Source organism: Chamaea fasciata, unplaced genomic scaffold (genome assembly GCF_029207755.1).
Source record: "Chamaea fasciata isolate MVZ Bird 193981 ecotype frontalis unplaced genomic scaffold, bChaFas1.0.hap1 SCAF_1, whole genome shotgun sequence".
Lineage (NCBI taxonomy): Eukaryota > Metazoa > Chordata > Aves > Passeriformes > Sylviidae > Chamaea > Chamaea fasciata.
This window is the reverse complement of record NW_027094086.1, coordinates 133,142,771-133,161,539: the sequence shown is the minus strand read 5'-3', so window position 1 is coordinate 133,161,539 and position 18,769 is coordinate 133,142,771. Positions and strand designations below refer to the sequence as shown.

General features: G+C 38.7%; 1 protein-coding gene across 2 annotated transcripts; it reads left to right on the top strand.

Moving 5' to 3' along the window:
* The first annotated feature begins 1,359 nt into the window (after nucleotides 1-1,359).
* HACD1 (3-hydroxyacyl-CoA dehydratase 1) lies at nucleotides 1,360-14,106 on the top strand. 2 transcript variants are annotated; one of them, XM_066198532.1, is made up of 7 exons: nucleotides 1,360-1,581; nucleotides 5,749-5,866; nucleotides 7,068-7,086; nucleotides 7,174-7,256; nucleotides 9,988-10,109; nucleotides 12,519-12,697; nucleotides 13,847-14,106. In XM_066198532.1, exons 1-7 carry the CDS (start codon nucleotides 1,451-1,453, stop codon nucleotides 13,927-13,929), a joined length of 735 nt encoding a protein of 244 aa, XP_066054629.1. In that variant the 5' UTR covers nucleotides 1,360-1,450; the 3' UTR covers nucleotides 13,930-14,106. The 2 variants fall into 2 exon arrangements, with proteins under 2 accessions (XP_066054629.1, XP_066054619.1); XM_066198522.1 differs by having other exon boundaries at nucleotides 7,168-7,256; nucleotides 13,847-14,105.
* Nucleotides 14,107-18,769: the final 4,663 nt, after the last annotated feature.

The window sequence follows — 18,769 nt, the reverse complement described above, 5'->3', positions numbered from 1 at the left end:
AAAGCTAAAAAGTCAGAATAGCTTGAAGAGAAAAGAGCAATTCCAGTGAAGAAAATGTGTAAGAGACAGCAGGAATATCCAGAATTAAAATAATAAATATTGAAAATATTTTGGAAAACTACTACAGTTTAAACCAACTTAGAGCTGTCTCACTGAGGTGAGATGCAGGGTCAGATTAACCTATATTGGCAATAAGTTCTGAGTTGGGTCATTCAAGCCTGTGCATAAATTCTTTGCCTTGAATTTTTAACTATGGGATACTCAAACTGGATTATATTTATAGCTTGAGCACAAAAAGCATCTGTGCAGTTATAAAATTGGTACCTACTTTAATCTTACTAGCATATACAATGTGCTCTTTTGCCAACTACTCATTTTGCACGTTATACATTTGTTGTTGCCAGTGGGTGTATGCCAGAGGCTGAAAGATGAACATCTGCTTGTGTGCTTTGGTGAGGACGGGGACACTTAGGTTCTGTTTGGCACATCTGCTTATCTTTACTTGAAGGCCCTTGACCTGAGACATCCAGGTGTCTTCAACACTGAGATACCCACCCCATCCTAAAGTAGATAGACTTGGTCTTTTTAAATTCTACTGAACAAGAAGCATTTCAAAGATATCCTGACCCAGTTTTGGAATTCTTCTGTCCACATATGCCCGTGTCCAAGGTATTTGGGCTGAGAGACCATGGTCACCATGCTTAGCTGTGGAAATGAGGAGCCTGCATCCCCTGGCTAGCAGAGATGGAGAAAGATAGTGGGTGCAGCCCACACTTTTGAAGCACCACATTAGCACAGGCTGAGGCTGTCCCCCCTCCAGTGCCAGTCCCAGCAATGCTACCTGTGCTGACTTAGCTCCCCTGTGCACTTGCATAGAAAGCGGAGATTTACAAGGTAACGTGGCGTACTCAAATCTCATCCTTCAGTCTGCCTCCTGGGTGCCCTTCAGGCCCTTTCAAGAAATTTCCCTTTCTCAAGTGCGAGCCTTAGTCTTCGAGGTCACCCTGGCAGGTGGCTGTTTGTGAGGCGGCTCTGAGGTGGAGGCCTGGGCATATTCCCACCAGTCGCTCTCTGGCCGGGCTCCCAGGTGCTCAATCTCAGACACATATTTCCGTGTTTCCAAGAGCGGCGCTATTTTCTGTCACTTTTTCCGAGGTGTGCTGTGCCCGCTGCCTTGCGGTCAGCAGCAAGGCCAGGTACCACCCCACCAGGATCTCCCCGCCGATGGAGGCTCACCCGCCCCCGCAGGCTCCGGCTGACCCGGGGAGACCCGCGGCGCGGAGGGAGGAGCGCGCAGGGCCATGTGAGCCGCTGGCGGCGGCAGCGGCCCTCGGGGAAGACAGATGGGGTGAGAGACAGCGCTCGGTCCGGCTGTCAGCGCGGCCCCAGCCCCGCCGCGGAGGGAGCCCCTCCTCCCCGCCGTGTGCGCCGCGCTGCCGGCCGGGGAACCATGGCGTCTAGCGAGGAGGACGGAGGCGGCAACGGCGCGGTGGAGGAGAAGGAGAATAGCAAGAAGAAGAAGAAGCTGGGCGCCCTGGCCACGACCTGGCTCATTTTCTACAACGTCGCCATGACCGCGGGGTGAGCGGGCGCGGGCGGCAGCGCGGCGCCTCCGCGGGGCGCGGAGCGGGGGCGGCGCGGCCGGGGCGAGGCGGGGGCCGGACGGCAGAACCGGGACGCGGGGGAGCCGCCGGGAGCGGGGTTCTCCTCGCCTGCCCGGCATTGCCAAATACGGTGCAGCGCTCAGCCGCCGGCGCGTCACCCCGCGCCCGCCGCGGAGGTTAAGTATAGCCGGGACCGGAATGCCGGGCGGGGGAGCCGCGTCCCTCGGCACGGCCTCGCCGGATGCGGAGGAGGCTGCTGGCCGCCCGCGGGAGCCGACAGCGCTCCCCGGTGCCCCCGGGGGCTCCAGGGCCGGGCTGCCGTGCGGGGCGGCGCGCTGGGGACGGTGCAGCTCTGAGCGAGCGGAGCCCGCCCCGGCTCCCGGCAGGCTGAGCTGTCCAAAGCCAGCGCGGCCCGCGGGCAGGAGGGATGAGCGGGGACCGGTGCAGGGGGAAGAGCTGCAGTAGCCCACGAGGTTCATTTGAGCTTGTGCTCTGTGCTGCGAGGCTTTGCTGTGAGGAAAGAGGATATTTATTGTGAATAACAGATCATAAGAGCAGTCACGTTTATGTCGTTAGCGCTCAAAGTTCATATTCTCACTTCTTGAAAATTTTCCCTGTTCGCTAGCTCTTGGGGGAAAAAAAAAAAAAAACAACCAACCTGTTCATTTCCAAGTGTTTAAAAGAAAGCTAAGAATTAAAAAATATATAACTTCTAGTGTGATATTCATCACGAGAACAGTTTTCTTTGGTTACTAATGGGTGATCTCACTGCCCTTTGAATCCCGTAGAGTAAATCTAACATGCCGCAGTTGAGGCAGGAGCTCAAGCACTGATGGAGAAAGCCAGGAATGTGATTGTAAAGGCTTTCTTCTCACTAGCAACTGTGAATTTTGAGTATGTGTATTCAAGTCTGTTCATATATTACTGCAGCACTTTTTGAAAAGTGCTTTTATGTGAGGTTTATGTTACCTCATTGAATTACCAGTCTTGTGCTCCATGTGTGAATTTGCTAATGAACACTGACTCTTGCCACTGACTTTTATATGTCTCTAAAAGATTATCGAACCACATTAGTTTTGACCTTAGGTGCCACTTCAGCATCTCCCACTTCCTTCTCTCCCATTTTCCATTAATATCTAAAGGAATTAAGACATGCAAAAATGGATTTTTTTATGTGGAAACAAAGAAAAAAAGAGATGGGAATAAATTCTTATAATCATTTATGATTATGTTTTCGAGAGAAAATGTATCTCTAAAGATATCTTTAAGTATCTATAAAGAGATCTCATATTAATTTAAGAGAAAAATACGTATTTGAAAAGCGACTATACTTAACAGAGACACTACACAGGATAAATATTTAACTAGAACAGTGTATTTGTCCAGTTGTCCAGGCAGTGCAATACAGCAAAATGTTTCTGGAGTTTTAACAAACAAAGGCATAACTACATGTTAACAACTATTCTAATTAAAAAAAAACCCTTAGCTTTGTTTCTAAACAGATTTAAGGGACTAAAATGTCATGCTGAAAATCCCAACTGGAGATGCTGCCTTTATTACAGAACGTGTTTTCCATTTCCTGGTGGTTTGTAGTAATCAGTACAAGGGCTTTCCTGAGATCCAAAGTCAAAGGCACTGACAGCTAAATAAATCTATCCACAGAAATTTATGTCCTCGTAAAAAATCATTTAAGAAAAATCCATTTGCCGTCTTTGATTCTGAATGTAGTCCAAGATTACTTCTCTCTGCAATTACTTCTCTTAGGCTGTGGAATGAGATGCAAAAAATGCTTTGTTAGGTTAAATGTATTATGACTTCTCAGTCTCGGACAGAGCTGTTGCTGCCACATTTGCGCTGCCAGCTGGATGTAAACTCACTGTCACCTTCCTCTTGTCAAACACTTCACTGTGAAACAGAGCAGCTCCACTGTGAAAGACTACCAGTGATATTCCAGTAATTCCTCATTTCCACAGCGGTGAGAGACAACCTGAAATAAATGCACTCATATTTAAAATCTGTTGTAAAAACTAAGTAACACTTGCGGGGGAAAATCTTGGAGCGCTGACAGATCAGATTCATGGGCTTAAAGTAGAAGGGATCAAAGAGGGGAATCATTCCTGCTGTGTGGGGAAGCCTGCCTAGCTGTATGTGAGTTTGAAATGCTGTCATGAAGTGCTGGAATGGGGCATGCCGAGTGACTGCATAGCAGTAGCCGCCGTGCGTAGGAGTTGTTCAGGGGCTGATACTGAAGTCCGTGCCATCCGAGGTGAGCAGGGAGCTGTCAGGATCTGGGCGTTGTTACAGCAGAATGGATCTGACCAAAGATTACTATTTCCAGGTACCCTGTTTCCAGTGCTAGCCTATACCTTATGCTCAGGGAAGACTACCAGAAGATGAGTTAAATATTTATCCAAGTGCTTGTGTAAATATTTCTCTGAATGTTTATAATCTCTCTGAATCTGCCTCTGAGTATTTCTGAGACCCTTCTGCTTTCTCACTTGGCTGTTCCTTAGCCAGAGCTCATGTTGCTGTAGAATGTACTTGCTAAGGCTTTATGGAAAATGAAAGGACTGAGTAATTGTTCCCAGCAACATCAGAGAAGGTGTTGAACTAAAATTTTTGTCATTTTTGATTTTTATTTTTACCTCTCAAAATAGCCATCCATAGCTCTTGTTACGCCTATGTCTATGTTAAAGAATTTTTGTACTTTCTTAGCCTTTTTGGATTGAAACCTGAAGTTTTCAGTCTTCTTGATAATATGATGTTTTAAGAATGAGGTATAGGTCTGAAAGGCTGAGAGAGTTGGGTTTTTTCAGTCTGGAGAATGGAAGACTCCAGGGTGACATAACTGTGACCTTTCAGTTCCTGAAGGGAGCCCACAAGAGAGCTGGAGAGGAACTTTTCACAAGGGCCTGTAGGGACAGAATAAGGTTTAATGGCTTTAAACTGAAAGAGGGCAGGTTTAGATTAGATATTGGAAAGAAATTCTTTACTCAGAGGGTTGTGAGGCACTTGCAGAGGTTGCCCAAAGAACCTGTGGATGCCCCATTCCTGGAAGTGTTCAAAGGCAGGTTGGATGGGGCCCTGAGTGACCTTGTCGAGTGGAATGTTTCCCTGCTTACAGCAGAGGGGGTTGGAACCAGATGATCTCTAAGATCCATTCCTACCCAATCAATCCCATGATAATGGAATATAAAGTACACTGTTTTGAAAATCTTAATTATATAAAAAAATGGGTTTGTTATGTGGAAGGAATTCCTCATGCCTTGGATTATTTTACAGAATCTGAGCTGGTAGTGGGATTAACCCACAGTTTAGATGTTTATTTTTTTCTCAATTTCCATTCTAAATCTCAATTTAAGTTTTATGTCAAATTCCAATATGATTAAAAGATACTGTTACTTTTTCTTTCTTTTACATTGGAAGGGTTATTAGTTGGCATCATTGTTCAGTTTCCAAAAAAAAACCCCAAAATAAATTTATCCAACCTCCTCTAATGTGCTAGTTAAATGTATCTGCTTCTGGAAGTCAGGAGCATAGAACACCCATTTTTCAGCTCTTTGGAGTCTGATTTTTAAGTCAACTTTTAAAACATTTCTCAACACTTTGGAAAACATAATTGTAGTGGTAACTTCATTTGGACAATCACAAATGGGAGCATTAAGATCACTAGTCAGTCCTGAAATTGGTGAGTTGAGAGGCCATGAAAAATGTAAAACTGATGTGCATAAATTCCAGTCCTTTACTTTCACAAACTTGCAGTCCAAACAGTGATTTCAGTGCCTAGCTCATCATGTGGTTTCAAATAACAGCATTTAATAGTCAAGATGCATGAGGATTTAATAGTAAAAATATGTAGTCACTGCTAGAGAAAAGTCTAATGGATGGGGGGTTCCCTCAATTAAATCAGTCCTTGGAAGGCAGCATGTTATTCTCCATTCTTTTCCAAGTAAAGAGATGAGTGTAATGTGTATATAATATTATATACTATTTATGTCTAAAGATATTTTTAAGGATCTAAGAACACCGACAAGTGAAGAATCAAAGTTAATCTGTGAAGAAAAATACTCTACTAAATTATTTATGATGGATGGATATTTTTAGAATTCTAATTTGAAATGTATCCATTCTCTTTCTTTTATAGGTGGCTGGTATTAGGTATTGCCATGGTGCGGTTTTATATACAGAAAGGAACACATAGAGGCTTATTCAGAAGCGTTCAAAAGACGCTTAAATTTTTCCAGACATTTGCTTTGCTTGAGGTAAATTTTAAACATTAGTTTGCTTTACTGGATGCTGCATATCATAGTCAAAACACATCATTACCCTTAATTTAAAATAAAGATATTATATTAGTACTATAAGGGTTTTTTGCTTTATTATTTAATGAAGTTTTGGGGGTGGGGCAAGGTGATTACTTGAAACAAATGGGCATGTGTTTTTCAAACTTAATTCTAATATTTCTTTAAATCAGTGCCTGGGAACTGCTTTGATTTGAGAGTCTTTAATGCAAAAGGCAAAATCTCAAAGGCATCACAGCCAGCAGATGAGCCCTCCAGTGTAGTAGATATCACCATCTCAGAGATTATAGTTTACCTTATATTCTTTATACCGGACTTCCTTACTATCCTTCTGTGCCTGTCCTGCTTCTGCTTATTTCGAGACAGGATTCATGTACCCCATATGCTCCATTGCAACAGGGTCTGTGCAAGATGTGCAAAGTATTCTTTAAGTAATACTTTTGGAAACTATGCACTAGTGGTCTCCGTTCTGGTAAATCTGTGGAATGAAGCTTTATTGCTGGGTTTATGGAGCACTTGCAGTCCTTTCCCAGGCACAACAAAGAATGTCTATCTACATTTTAACTTTTTTTTCTCAATCTGCCTACAACATTTCTAGTTCAAACAACTGTTAAAATCATGTCACCAGCTGTATATAGGCTTTTGTGCTGTTAAACTTTCACAGTAAGTAATTCTATTCAAACCTGACAAAACAATGAAAAGCACTTCATTTGCTAAACATTACTGACCAGAAAATACACTGTCTAAAGCTTCATAGCTGTCATTGACAAAAGTATTATAATGTTATTAATCTGTAAACATTTTAAAGTTACTGTGCGTTTGGTGTTCCTTATATGACTTCCTCTACACTGTCCTGTAAAATTCTTCTTTGAATAAGGTAGAGAAGCTTACTGGTTGAATAAAATTCTTTATAAATATCTAAATGTCTAATATTTAGAATTAATTTGGAAAACAAATGTCTTTCATGCAGTTGCACAGCTCAGATACTGAGATCATCCCAACACTGATTGCCAGGGCTCTGCCGCATATCTTTTAAAGACTGTTAGTGTGAGACAAAAACCAGAATTGAGCCTAGGTTTATAGTAATATCAAAAGGCCATATTTATAGGGTAGCTAGTAACATGCTGCACATCAGTAACTTCTGATTTACTTTTATTTACAGGTAATCCACTGTGCAGTTGGTGAGTTCTTTGTTTTTGTTTCTCCTGTAACTAGTTAAAACGTGAATTGTGGAACAGAGATAACATGTTTCTCTTTTTAAGGAATAGTTCGCACATCTGTGCTTGTGACTGGGGTCCAAGTGAGTTCAAGAATCTTCATGGTGTGGTTCATTGCACATAGTATAAAACAGGTATGTGTGTGAGCAAATTATGTTTTGATTGCTTTTAAGGAGAAGCTATTACTACAGTTCTCATTTTACAAGAAAGACCAATCAAAAATTAATGCTATTTGAGTAGACAATACTTACATATTTGAGTACAATTTTGAAAGTTAGGGTTACGAAATAGAATTTGTGATTCTTGCCAGGAGACTGAGTCTGGGTCTTAGCTGTGAATGAACAGCATCTTCAGCATCGTGCCCTCTGTGGTCTGCCTAAGTGAAATCAATGACTACTCCTATTATTTACAAGCAAAACTACCCTAGTTTTGCCTGTAAATAACAGTTCCCTTTTAAAAAATTTAATTAGCACTTACTGAATTAATCTAAATAAAATGTAAATTTTTGTCTTTAAATTTATGTCTTAAATTGAATTAACATGGATAAACATGGTTGCGATTTTGCAAATTTTTTAGAAACCTTCTCAAAATTTTATATTATGGTGGTATTAACATTCAGTGACACCCATATGTCACAATGGCACATAAGGACCTGTGTAAATGACAATGGTTTATTTGCCTGGCTGTAGGTGGCTGTTGTAAGGCTAGTGATCCATTAGCAGAATGAAACAAGCAGTTCACAGCTAGTAGGTAGGACATTAGGTTCAGTTTGTGAGGTGTGCTTTCTATGAAACGCATGTCAAAAAATTAAGTGATTGATTTTGTGCTCCTGGATTTCTTCAGAACTTGAAAAGCTGAGCCATTAAACTGTCTCACCAGCAGATGGCATAGGCCTTTCTGCAGATGAATTATCCCAGCACCTGCCTCAGTTATCAAATCTTCATTTCGTTTCGCAAGAGAACTTGTTTTCTACACTGCATCTTTTCCTTTACTGTCAATTTTCTTAACATGGAATAAATTAAATAGGCTTTTCATAGGTTGTTTGTTTGTTTGTTTGTTTTTCTTTTTTCTTATTGTTGGTGGTGTTTTGTTTTTTGGTTTGTTGTTTTATTTAGGGGTTTTTTTGGTAAGCTAACTTCATGTATTTTTCTGTAAGGGAAGATGTCGCAAAGATTAACAAGATTTTTATATTGAATGTCAATACATGAGCTGGACTATAGCACTGCATTTTGCGATTTTTTATTATCTGCAGTGGACTAAATCTTTCGCACATCCAGCAATTTCTTTTATTTCCCCTATCTACACTATGGTCAAGCTATGTCCAAAAAGAAATACATTTGAATGTATGTCTGATTGTATTTCACGCTGTTATTGCTTAGCAGGCATGAATGTTCAGGGTCACTTTAGGTGGTGAGAGGCATGTCAGTGATAATAGCCAGAGCCAGACCTCCCCACTTGACTGCAGATTTGCAAGGCAGCAGATAGGAATTCTCTGCATACTTATTTAAAGCTCTTCTGCTTGGATTTAGCACTGTGACATGAATCCAAGTTTGAGTTATCAGTGTTTGTCTCTAATTGCAGGAGGCAAAGAACAGCCTAATTCTGTCTTTACCTTTGCTTATTTGTTTGGCTGTCTTTGCACTTCAGTTGCTGCTATTTGTTTGTGATTGTGGTGCTATTTTTATGTCTCTGTTTTCTTTATGATGTTGGTGCGATCCTTCTGCTAAAAGTGCACCTTCTTTGACTGACATATTGAGGGTGCGATTTTATGAGCACTTAAAATTCTTGATTTTTGACAGAGTCGTGGATTTTCAGCATCTTGGAGGTATATTAAGCTTTGTCACCATGTTGCATTTTATTTTGAAAAATCATTTCCCTTTTTTGTAATTTTAACAAAACCTGTGTTGCTTTATTCTATTTCACAGACATCCCTGGAGCTTTTCAGCCTTCAGGCATAGAAGTGTATTACAAAATTCCTCCCCTCTTAAAGGAAAGAAAATTACTTGTGTGTAATTCTTCCTCACAGAAGGTAGTGTTTGTAATAGATCCCCAGGTGCCTTCTTTGTATTTGGGGACTTTTGTTTATTTGTTCACTCAGAGTGAGAAAGAAGTGGTGTTTTGAAACAGCAGAGATGTGCTACCTACCAATGAGGCAGTTTAATGACTCAGAACTTAAATCTTACACGGGATTGTTGAGTGAATTTACGCAAAGCTCCTGATCTACCAACTACTCTTCATTTAGTGAGCCATCTGTGCTCCAGCTCCTTAACTATCTTAAAACTCCCTGAAGTCTACCAAACTTGATCTTCTGTGACCAAGTTCCAGTTAGTAGGTTATATTAAAGCAATTCCTTTTGTCTAAAGTTTCATGGAGATGTGTATATTACTTTGAAGAAGAAGCAAGATAAAAAGTAAGAGAAAATCTAGGAAATGGAGTAGTGAAATGCAGAATGATTAAAAAGTGATTGTGAGAAGAACATACCTTCTGTAGCATTTTGTTGTTCTTGCTGTTTTGAGGAGTAAAAACGTAAACAAGTAGGTCAACCACAAATGAAAGAGGGATAGTTACATAGTCTGGTGGAATGTAGGTAGAGAACAAAGAGGAGGAATAAGCATAATTATACGGTTTTATATTTTGATATTTGCATAATGGATGAAGATTGCTCAGTTGACAAATGTCTGTATGTTAGTAAACATACGATAATGAACTGTACATGGTAATGATTTCAGCATATTGCTTTTGTGCCAAGATTTTTTTTACAAGACATTAGTTCTGCACTATGTATCTTAAAGAGAAGTCTGTTGCAGTTTGCACAGAAAAGAAGCCTAAGGATGAAGAAAATGTTGGTTCTTTATACTTCTGCAGATCCAGAATGAGGAGAGCGTTATTCTTTTTCTGGTCGTATGGACTGTGACAGAGATTACTCGATATTCCTTCTACACATTCAACCTGCTCAACCATTTGCCATACTTCATTAAATGGGCCAGGTGGAGATGTCTTGCACTTGAGTTTCTCATGATTCTGTGCATGTTGGTTTCAGGCATGCTGAACTAACACACTGGAGACCAGATGTTTGAGCTTTGGTTATGTGTCAGCAAAGTGCAAGTCAGTTGCTTTCCATACTTGGGATCATTTTTGCTTGGTTTAAAATGTTGAAAATATTTTAGCTGAGGTTTTGAGGTATGTTTTTATCTTTGCTTTCTGTGTCTCACAATTTGAACTTTGCTTTCACTTACTCTAATTTTTTTTCCTTTATCTTTGGAGTCATCTTTTAATTTGCAGTAGGACTCTTCATGCTCTCGATTACAATGCCCAAAATTAAGCACCTGTGCTAGTCTTTGTGGATGTTAGTTCTTTGAAAATGTGGGAGTTGTTGCCACTCAATCTATATTATTACTTTATAAAAAATTCTGCTTTATCAGAGCTTTTGTAAGACTATATCCATGTAGTGAAGTTAAATCCTGACTTAGTTTAGCCCACTAAAAATTGTGTTCCAAATCAAAACTATTTTGACTTTGAAGCCTACTTAAGGTTGGCCACTAGATCAGATGCACTACAGACACTGTGTGTGTTTATCAGGAGACTTAACTGGAATAGTATTTTATTTAGTTATTACTTGAAAAAGACATGTAAGGCAGATTTCTTATGTTAGAAGAAAAATATCTAACCTACATTCAGTACAGACGACTCTTATTTAAAAGAGTTTGTTTATTATTTTCCTTTTTTTTATAGATAATGCAGGTTTGATGCTTCTAATGCACTTCTTTAATATGTGAGATATTTATGTCTATTCTTATAAAACATTACCTTTTTGCTAGTGCCTAAGTGACAGACTTGTTTAAGCACTAAATGACAAATTTAAAGATAGTCAGATTGGCTATCATCAGTAGTTTTTTATACAGACTTCAGGAAGAGAAATGCACTCAGACCATATTACATTGACAGATAATAATTTTTGCCATTGGGTCAGTGTGCTTCAAATAACAGAATTTTGTTTCCTTAACATAGGCAATAGGGAAAACCAACATTCTCACTGAATATGGTGAAATATTAATGTAAGCAAAACATTTGAAAAGATACTATTTTTTCATAAAGTCTAAAATATCCCATCAAGATTTATGGATAAACAAACAGCACAACTGGGCATGAATTCAGTGCCAAGAGAGATGTAATTTCTGATCTTTACCTTATAACTGCATAGAGACAAACAATATGTAAGGTATCAGTTCCTTCTTATCTAATCTACATTCTTCTTGGTGCTGCCAAGCAGTAGGACAAGAGGCAAAGGGCAGAGACTGATGCACAGGAAGTTCCACCTGAATATGAAGGAGAACTTCTTTACTGTGCAGGTGACCCAGCACTGGAACAGATAGTCCAGAGAGACAATCCAGTGTCTCCCTCACTGAGGATATTCAAAAACTAGGAGGACACAATCAGGATAACCCTGCTTGAGCAGGGAGGTTGGACCAGATGACTCATTGTGGTCCCTTCCAACCTGAACTATTCTGTGATTCCCCTCATCTGTGAGTCTTCTAAGCCCTTCTGCTTCTAGGCGGGTTTCATGCTTAGTTGCTGCTGTTTTGGATCTCATTTCTTTTGGTCAGGGAGTGCACACTGTGCCTTTCTCTCTGTGTGACATCTCTCACTGCTGTTCCCTTCATGAACTGGAGAATTGTTCCTGAGGAGAACCTGCATATCCATGGTGCACTGTGTGAAAGGACAGTACAAAGCCTATTGATTACATGTTTCATTTTGTCACTGCCTATGTGGCCTTTGGCAGCCAAACCACATTTTCTTTCAACTGGATGCTTTGCCTTTTGTATTAACATCATCTCACTTTAAAATGGATCTGATATGTTTCTGGCACTGTCGTTTTCTTTTCTCCTTTTATTCCAATTTCCATGTAGTATTCCCTTGTTTTACGGGGAACAGGCTTCTGATGTTTTTCAACATTTTCATTATCTTCAAACAAATTGTAGTACATACAGTTGACCCAGTGTGTGTGCACTGTGATGAAAATATGTAGGATTATCTGAATTTGAGATTCAGTCCTGGTCTGAATCCTGTCAGTGACAACAGGAGTAAGAATAGTACATTTTTTAAAAAATCATTCTTGGAGACCAAAAATTTGAGGATTGTTTAATTAGAAAGACATAAAAACATTTTGATACTTCACTGTTTTTTAAAGAAAGCACTGAGGAATGTATTGTCTTGTCAATCTGAGCAACTCTGTCGAAAGTAACTAAACTGATATTTTGTGTCAAGTCAGGAGGTGATCCTTGATTCTGGTGCAGGAACTACTTTAATACCTTGCTGTGCCACTAATAATAACAAGAGAAAACTTTAAGTTTTTGGGGTGTTTCTCACAAGGTTTTTTTTATTATTTTTCAATGCAGATACAACTTTTTTATCATTTTGTATCCTGCTGGAGTTGCAGGTGAACTGCTAACCATATATGCTGCTTTACCCTATGTGAAGAAAACAGGAATGTTTTCACTGAGACTTCCCAACAAATACAACGTCTCCTTTGACTACTATTACTTCCTTATTATTGTCATGTTCTCCTATGTGCCATGTAAGTACTGTTTAACTGTTAACTGTAAAAACATTTTAACAACATAATAATCAATCTTCAGCGATGCTATAAATGCTGCCTGTATTAAAATTTGCTGAACACCTTCTACTGTAAAAGCCTGCTTTCTGCTGTTCCAAGTTTTACTATGCTTTAATTGGTTAGGCTGAAATTTTCACCTGCAGTCCTTGGTTTCATCAGTTTGTACTTATGCATACCAGAAGCCATGGAGGTAAAGTAGAGAGAGTGTGTGTCTTTCACTTCCAGTGTTATTTCCACTGCTACCTAAGCAGTGAAGACAAGGTGAAAGCAACCTGATATACCAGATATTCCACCATGAATAGGACTAGACCAAACTAGGCAAATGTAATATTTTAGATAATATTAATAATAGAATATATATATATTTTAATATAATCTATACATTGAGGCAGCAGATTAGGGAGAGAAATTGAAAAGCAGGAAAACTGAAGTTAAAAGGTCTGTGATCTGCATTCATGAAAGGTATTCATTTGAGAAGGTAACATTCAACATGGACTTTTACAATATGCACACACACTGAAGTTTTTTGTCCCAAGAAATCATGAAGGCAAACAAGAGAGATTTATGTCAATAAAAAATATTCTAAAGTGTGATAACTTACTAATCATTTTACATCTGTTTATGTAACAACACTTCGGGAATAAATCCGGTTTTCTAGCCATTAAAAATAAGGATCAACTGTGTCAGCAGGATAGTAATATAATATATGACAATGGGACAGGAAAGAGGGATCTCCTTACTTCAGATTTGAACAAATAGGGTAAATTTGTATTCTCCTCCAAGTCTTAATTCAAAAATGCTTAAGGACAGATTTGAAGTCTTCAAGCAGTACCAGAATGTGGTTACATCCTTTTTTCTACAAGGAAGCTGTTGGAGTGAAGTTCCTTGAACAAAGGGTATTTATTCAGGGGATCTTGTCTGAGCTTTGAGTAATTACTGTTTTTTTAAATCACTGCAATGTTCATGACTTGTTATTATTCACCTTAATCAACTCAACCACTGTGTGCCATAATTTTTGCTCAGTTCATCATTCTGTAAAATTGTGGTTTTCCATCATGTGATCTGTTGAATTTTTCCAACTAATTTGCCTTTTTTTATGCATTGATCAAGTATTTCCACAACTCTACTTCCACATGCTGCGGCAGAGAAGAAGGGTGCTTCATGGAGAAGTGATTGTGGAAAAGGATGATTGACTCAAGCTGTGTAACCATGGTGCTTTCAGTGGAAAGGAAGAGAGGGTAAAAACCCAAGACTTCCTCTGATTTTTCTGAGTCCAAGTTTTAAAACATGGAACAAGAATAAACAACTGTGCCTAAAATATCATGGACTGTATTATTTTTGCAATTAATATATTTGCAGACCTACCTTTTCATCCTCAGATTCACTTTGGTTTTTAGTTGTTTATTTCTTCAAAGAAATATTTTCTTATTTTCAATAGTTTGATGAGTAGCTTTAAGAATTAGAATAGTTGGCTACTGTGCCTTGTGTTCTGAAAGTTCTGTTATGACCTGTAGTCATTATCAAGAACAGAAGGAGAGTTGATAAGTTACACTGAAAGTGAGTCTTTTGGAAATGAGAGTGTAAATTAGGTAATGATGTTTTTCATAGACTAGGTGAATTTAATGGTATTTGAGCTTTATATTAAGTAATACCTTTCCAATTATAAGTACTGTAGCACGTTGTTCAACTTTTTTGAATTACAGTATCATACTGCAGAATTCCAGAAGGACTTCTGAAAGGAGTTAAGTTCTTGATTGTCAGTGCAAATTTAGACGTCCCTGTATTTTCATTTGTAATTTTAAAGATACTTAGAATAATAGATATAATATTAACTGGTTAAAAGTTTGTGCTGAGGAGTAGACAGGATGTGTCTACCTTTCTCTAATCAGTGGCTGGAATGGGACTCCTTTGCAGAGCAAAGTTGATTGTCAGCATGTGTCCTATTCTAGCTTTAAATTATGTATAGAAAAATCAGTACTGCATTGAAAAACTGTAGCTATGGTGAGATATTTGAATTCTTCTAAATAGCTCAGTGGGATAAAATATATTTAAAATAGCATCTTAAAATATAAACTGTGCTTTGATTCATCCCATTGGGCAATTTTAATTGTTCCCTCCCCATTAATTGTTTATACTGTGTTGACCTAATTCTATTTCATGTCTTCAATAATCTGCAAGAAGGATCTACAGTATATTGATAGAAGTTACAGATGATATTACACTTCATGATATCTGAGTGGGAGAGGTCCAACAAATTAGAAGATTTTGATCTAGCAGCCTAGCAGATTCAGAGAAAAGGTGATGCATTTGAGGAAACTTGGATACTTAGTGAGAGAGAGAAGATGGAAATGTGGTAATGTGGTTTGAAGCCTTGAAAATGTAGGCAACAAACCTGTTTCTGGCTTCACTGCTGTCAAAAAAAGTGTATACATATATGGAAGAGCTGCATCAGGCAGCTGTAAATCACAATACTTCTGATTGCTGAGGTAGTTTCTGGAGTACAGTCTTATATTTTGGCTACCTCAGGGATGAAGAATTGGATAATCTTGTGAAAGCTCAGAGAACAGTAACAAAACTAGTTGAAGTGAGAAAGAAGTCGGAAAGATTGAGTCGTTAATATGTGTAATTCTTTGTTATATGATAAATACATGGAAGAGCTTTTCTAAGTATGGAGGTGTAGCTATGATGACTTTGAAACCAGGTAAATAGCCAATGAATATCAGAAGAAAGGTCCTACTGATAAGATCAATAAGGTTACAGAAGGACATAGTAGTCCTTATCAATGCATACAGTGTCTTGGAAGGTTTTCAATTAGAGTTGGCAAGAGATTGAACTACATATTTGAATAGGTAGTTTCCATTTTTAGCTTCAATGATTCTATGATAATACAGCTTTTTTGAAATTTGTAGATATGCCAGCAAAAGGTCTGTCAGGTAATTTGATAAAAAAGCAAGGATTTGTTATATCCCTAACTTTCAAATTCCATGTTGTGCCTTGAATTTGTGATATTTATGCATGTCTTCATTACACATAAATGAGTTTCCTTTTATATGACAGGTGCATAGTGGACTTGAGACAGGACAGTTGTATCTCTTTAAATTTTAGAAGGTATAATCTTTGTATTCCTTACATTTCACACAAGGTGCTCTGATTTAACTTACTACTTCTGTTTTTTATGCAGCTAAAATTATTCAAAGTTTAAAATATAAACTACATTTACAACACTGAATCACAAAACAGTTGTGTTACATGTGCTCAGACTAGCAGTTGTATGTGTTGAACATTCTTTCAGTACTGTTTTATAAACTATGAGGAACATATTGGCAGTTTTGGGAAATATATCTCAATTAGCAAACAGAATAGTGTGATGAAATATGAGAAACTAAGATTAGATTAAGTTCTGTGTCTCTTTTTTAACTGTCAGGGCAGGTCACTGAAGACCATAGCTATCAATTCATTGAAGATGCATTGGATGCTTAAAGGTGTGATTTTGAAATCCTTGATCAGATGAGAGTATCTCATAGATAGTATTCCTTCTGGAAGGAATACTTGCACTATAAAAGGGTATTATATTTGTTTTCATTGTGGCCTAAACATATTATCATATGATAATCAAGGACCTATTTTTATATAATTTTGTACAAGTGAAATGAAAACAATGCAACACTGTTTGCTACAATCTTGGGTTGCACTTCCATAAAGCAACAATGTACAAGGTAATGATACAATTTAAAAATTGATTTACAGCTACAAAATGGTCTTGCTAAATAATGAATTAATAAAAGTAAGGCTAAAAATTACTCACAGTATCACATTCAATGTTTCATTGACCAGAGAGATAGCCATGTAGATTAGTTTACATGGCATTACCCTAAAAAAGTAAGTAACATGTTCTTTTCTTCCTCCTGTTTTTTGACTGAAACCTTTCACTGAAGCATCCTTTTCACAGAATCAGTAAGGTTGGAAAAGGCCTCCAAGGTCACAAAGTCCCACCTTTTACTGAACATCACCACTTCAACTAGACTATAGCACTAAGTGCAATGTCCAGCTGCTTCTTGAATGCTTCCAGGGATGGTGACTCCACCACCTCCCTGGGGAGCCAGTTCCAATGCCTGACCGGCCTTTCCGTGAAGAAATTCTTCCTGATGTCTAACCTTAACCTTCCCTGGCAGCTTGAGGCTTTTCCTCTTGTCTGATGGCTGGTTGCTATTCTGTTAACATATCTTCTGAAACATAGTGAGAATTGCAGGTAAAATCTTGCTATTGCCTTCAGATGAGTGAGGATTTTATCCTAGGTAGCATATTTAAATTTCCATATACCATCTTCAAACATTTAATTAATCTGTTAAATGGACATTAAAACTTAAGTATGATTTTCATATGGTGCTCTCTTTCCAACTTCTTTTTTACAACTATCTTTTTTGTCTTCCTCTCTGCAATATCCCTAGTTTTCTAAAGCATTTAAATCCTCCTGCTTACGTAAGATTAGGAATGTATTCAGACATCAGCATCCTTAATGTTTGCATGTAGTCTTTAACAAATATAAAGATATTTTCTTACTTGTAGAAGTCTTTCTTACTCTACTATAGGCCTTCTGAAATAAATTAATATAGAGCATGGCCTTATGAAACTTTTTGAATAGCAGTACATAGAAATGGGAAGATTCCTTTCAATCAGGTGACATTTCCTACTACTGGTAGAAATAGAAACCATTTTTTGTATAAACTCTACCTGAAAGCAGCTGGATTTCTTGAGGTTCTCCCCAGCACTCACATACTGTGAAAAGCTGTTTTGGGACAGATTGGGTTGTTTCACAGCTCAGCCCAGAATGTTTGGAGCTTAAGGGCATGGGCAGCAGAAAGGAATATGGTGCTGAGATATTCCATCTTCTACATCATCTGCCAAGGGGTCACTGAGGCCATGGTGAGCAGTAGTTGATAGATGTCATTTTTCCCACCCCGCAGGATATGAGATGAGAGGAAGCTCAGTGTGTTTTCATTACCGTCTGCTGAGGGAGCTCAGGGGATCAGCTGGGAGCATCTCTGTGCACAAAGGGTGTGTTACAGAAAGGGCTTTCCTGCTCCACTCTGCTATCATTAGCTATCTAGCCTACATGTCTTGAGATACACCAGCCTGCCAGGATGGGTATGGCACAGCAATCTCAACTGTGCAGTTCAACATAAACTGCCTCGGAGCAATGGTGCTGTTTCTAATTCCTACTGAACTTAACATTTAGCCAGGTTCATGTTCATGGATAGATTGCAAGGCTAGTTAACAGGAGATGCATGCAGACCTTTTCTGTGACCAGATTTAAATAGGTACCTTTTAAATCTAGGTCTAGCTACTGCTCTGACTGCGATACTCTCAGTCTTCACAGTAGCTTGCTTCAGTGGATACTTGGATATGTGTATGGTTACTAAAGAAACTAGAACAAAACCAATTTACAATCATTATAATAATTTATAATTTTAAATTAGTTTAAATTACGTTAATAGTTTTTGAATTGAGCTCTGGCTTAATCTGCCTTAGAAAGAAAAACAGGAAAGGAAAGTTAATACAAATAAATGTTCTGCACTAGGCAGTAGGCCTTCATAAATTAAAATTTTCAGGCAGGCAAACTGGCTGCAATTCATAAAGGATTTTTAAGTGGGTTTTTTTGAACAAAAAAGGTGAAAACTTTTCTGAAAATCACAGTTTATTTAATAATGTATATTTTAAAATGTGCTGAGACTTATTGTATTATTTATCACCAGTTTACAATTTAAATTCAAGCTGAACCTACAGTTTTTATAGATGATTAACTGTAGCCCATTAAAATGTTTCATTCTGTGTTTGTTACAATGGCTGTTTAAAGAACAAACTCCCCATTTTTCTGCAGAGCTCTGTGTTCTCTTGCTGAAGTGAGTTGCAGTGTTGTTGTGGCTGCAATGTTTTGCCAGGCTGCTCAAGCAGCAGGTTTCAGTTTGGCAGGGTAGCTCCATGAGCTCATTTCCAGGAGGGCACGGCTCCACAGTGGGTGGCACTCTCGGGTCA

Excerpts from the sequence above, each read along its gene's own strand:
- HACD1 (XM_066198522.1), top strand. The coding sequence starts at position 1,451 with ATGGCGTCTAGCGAGGAGGACGGAGGCGGCAACGGCGCGGTGGAGGAG. Across the intron at positions 7,257-9,987 it reads TTGCACATAGTATAAAACAG|ATCCAGAATGAGGAGAGCGT; the intron begins GTATGTGTGTGA and ends ATACTTCTGCAG. Across the intron at positions 12,698-13,846 it reads CATGTTCTCCTATGTGCCAT|TATTTCCACAACTCTACTTC; the intron begins GTAAGTACTGTT and ends GCATTGATCAAG.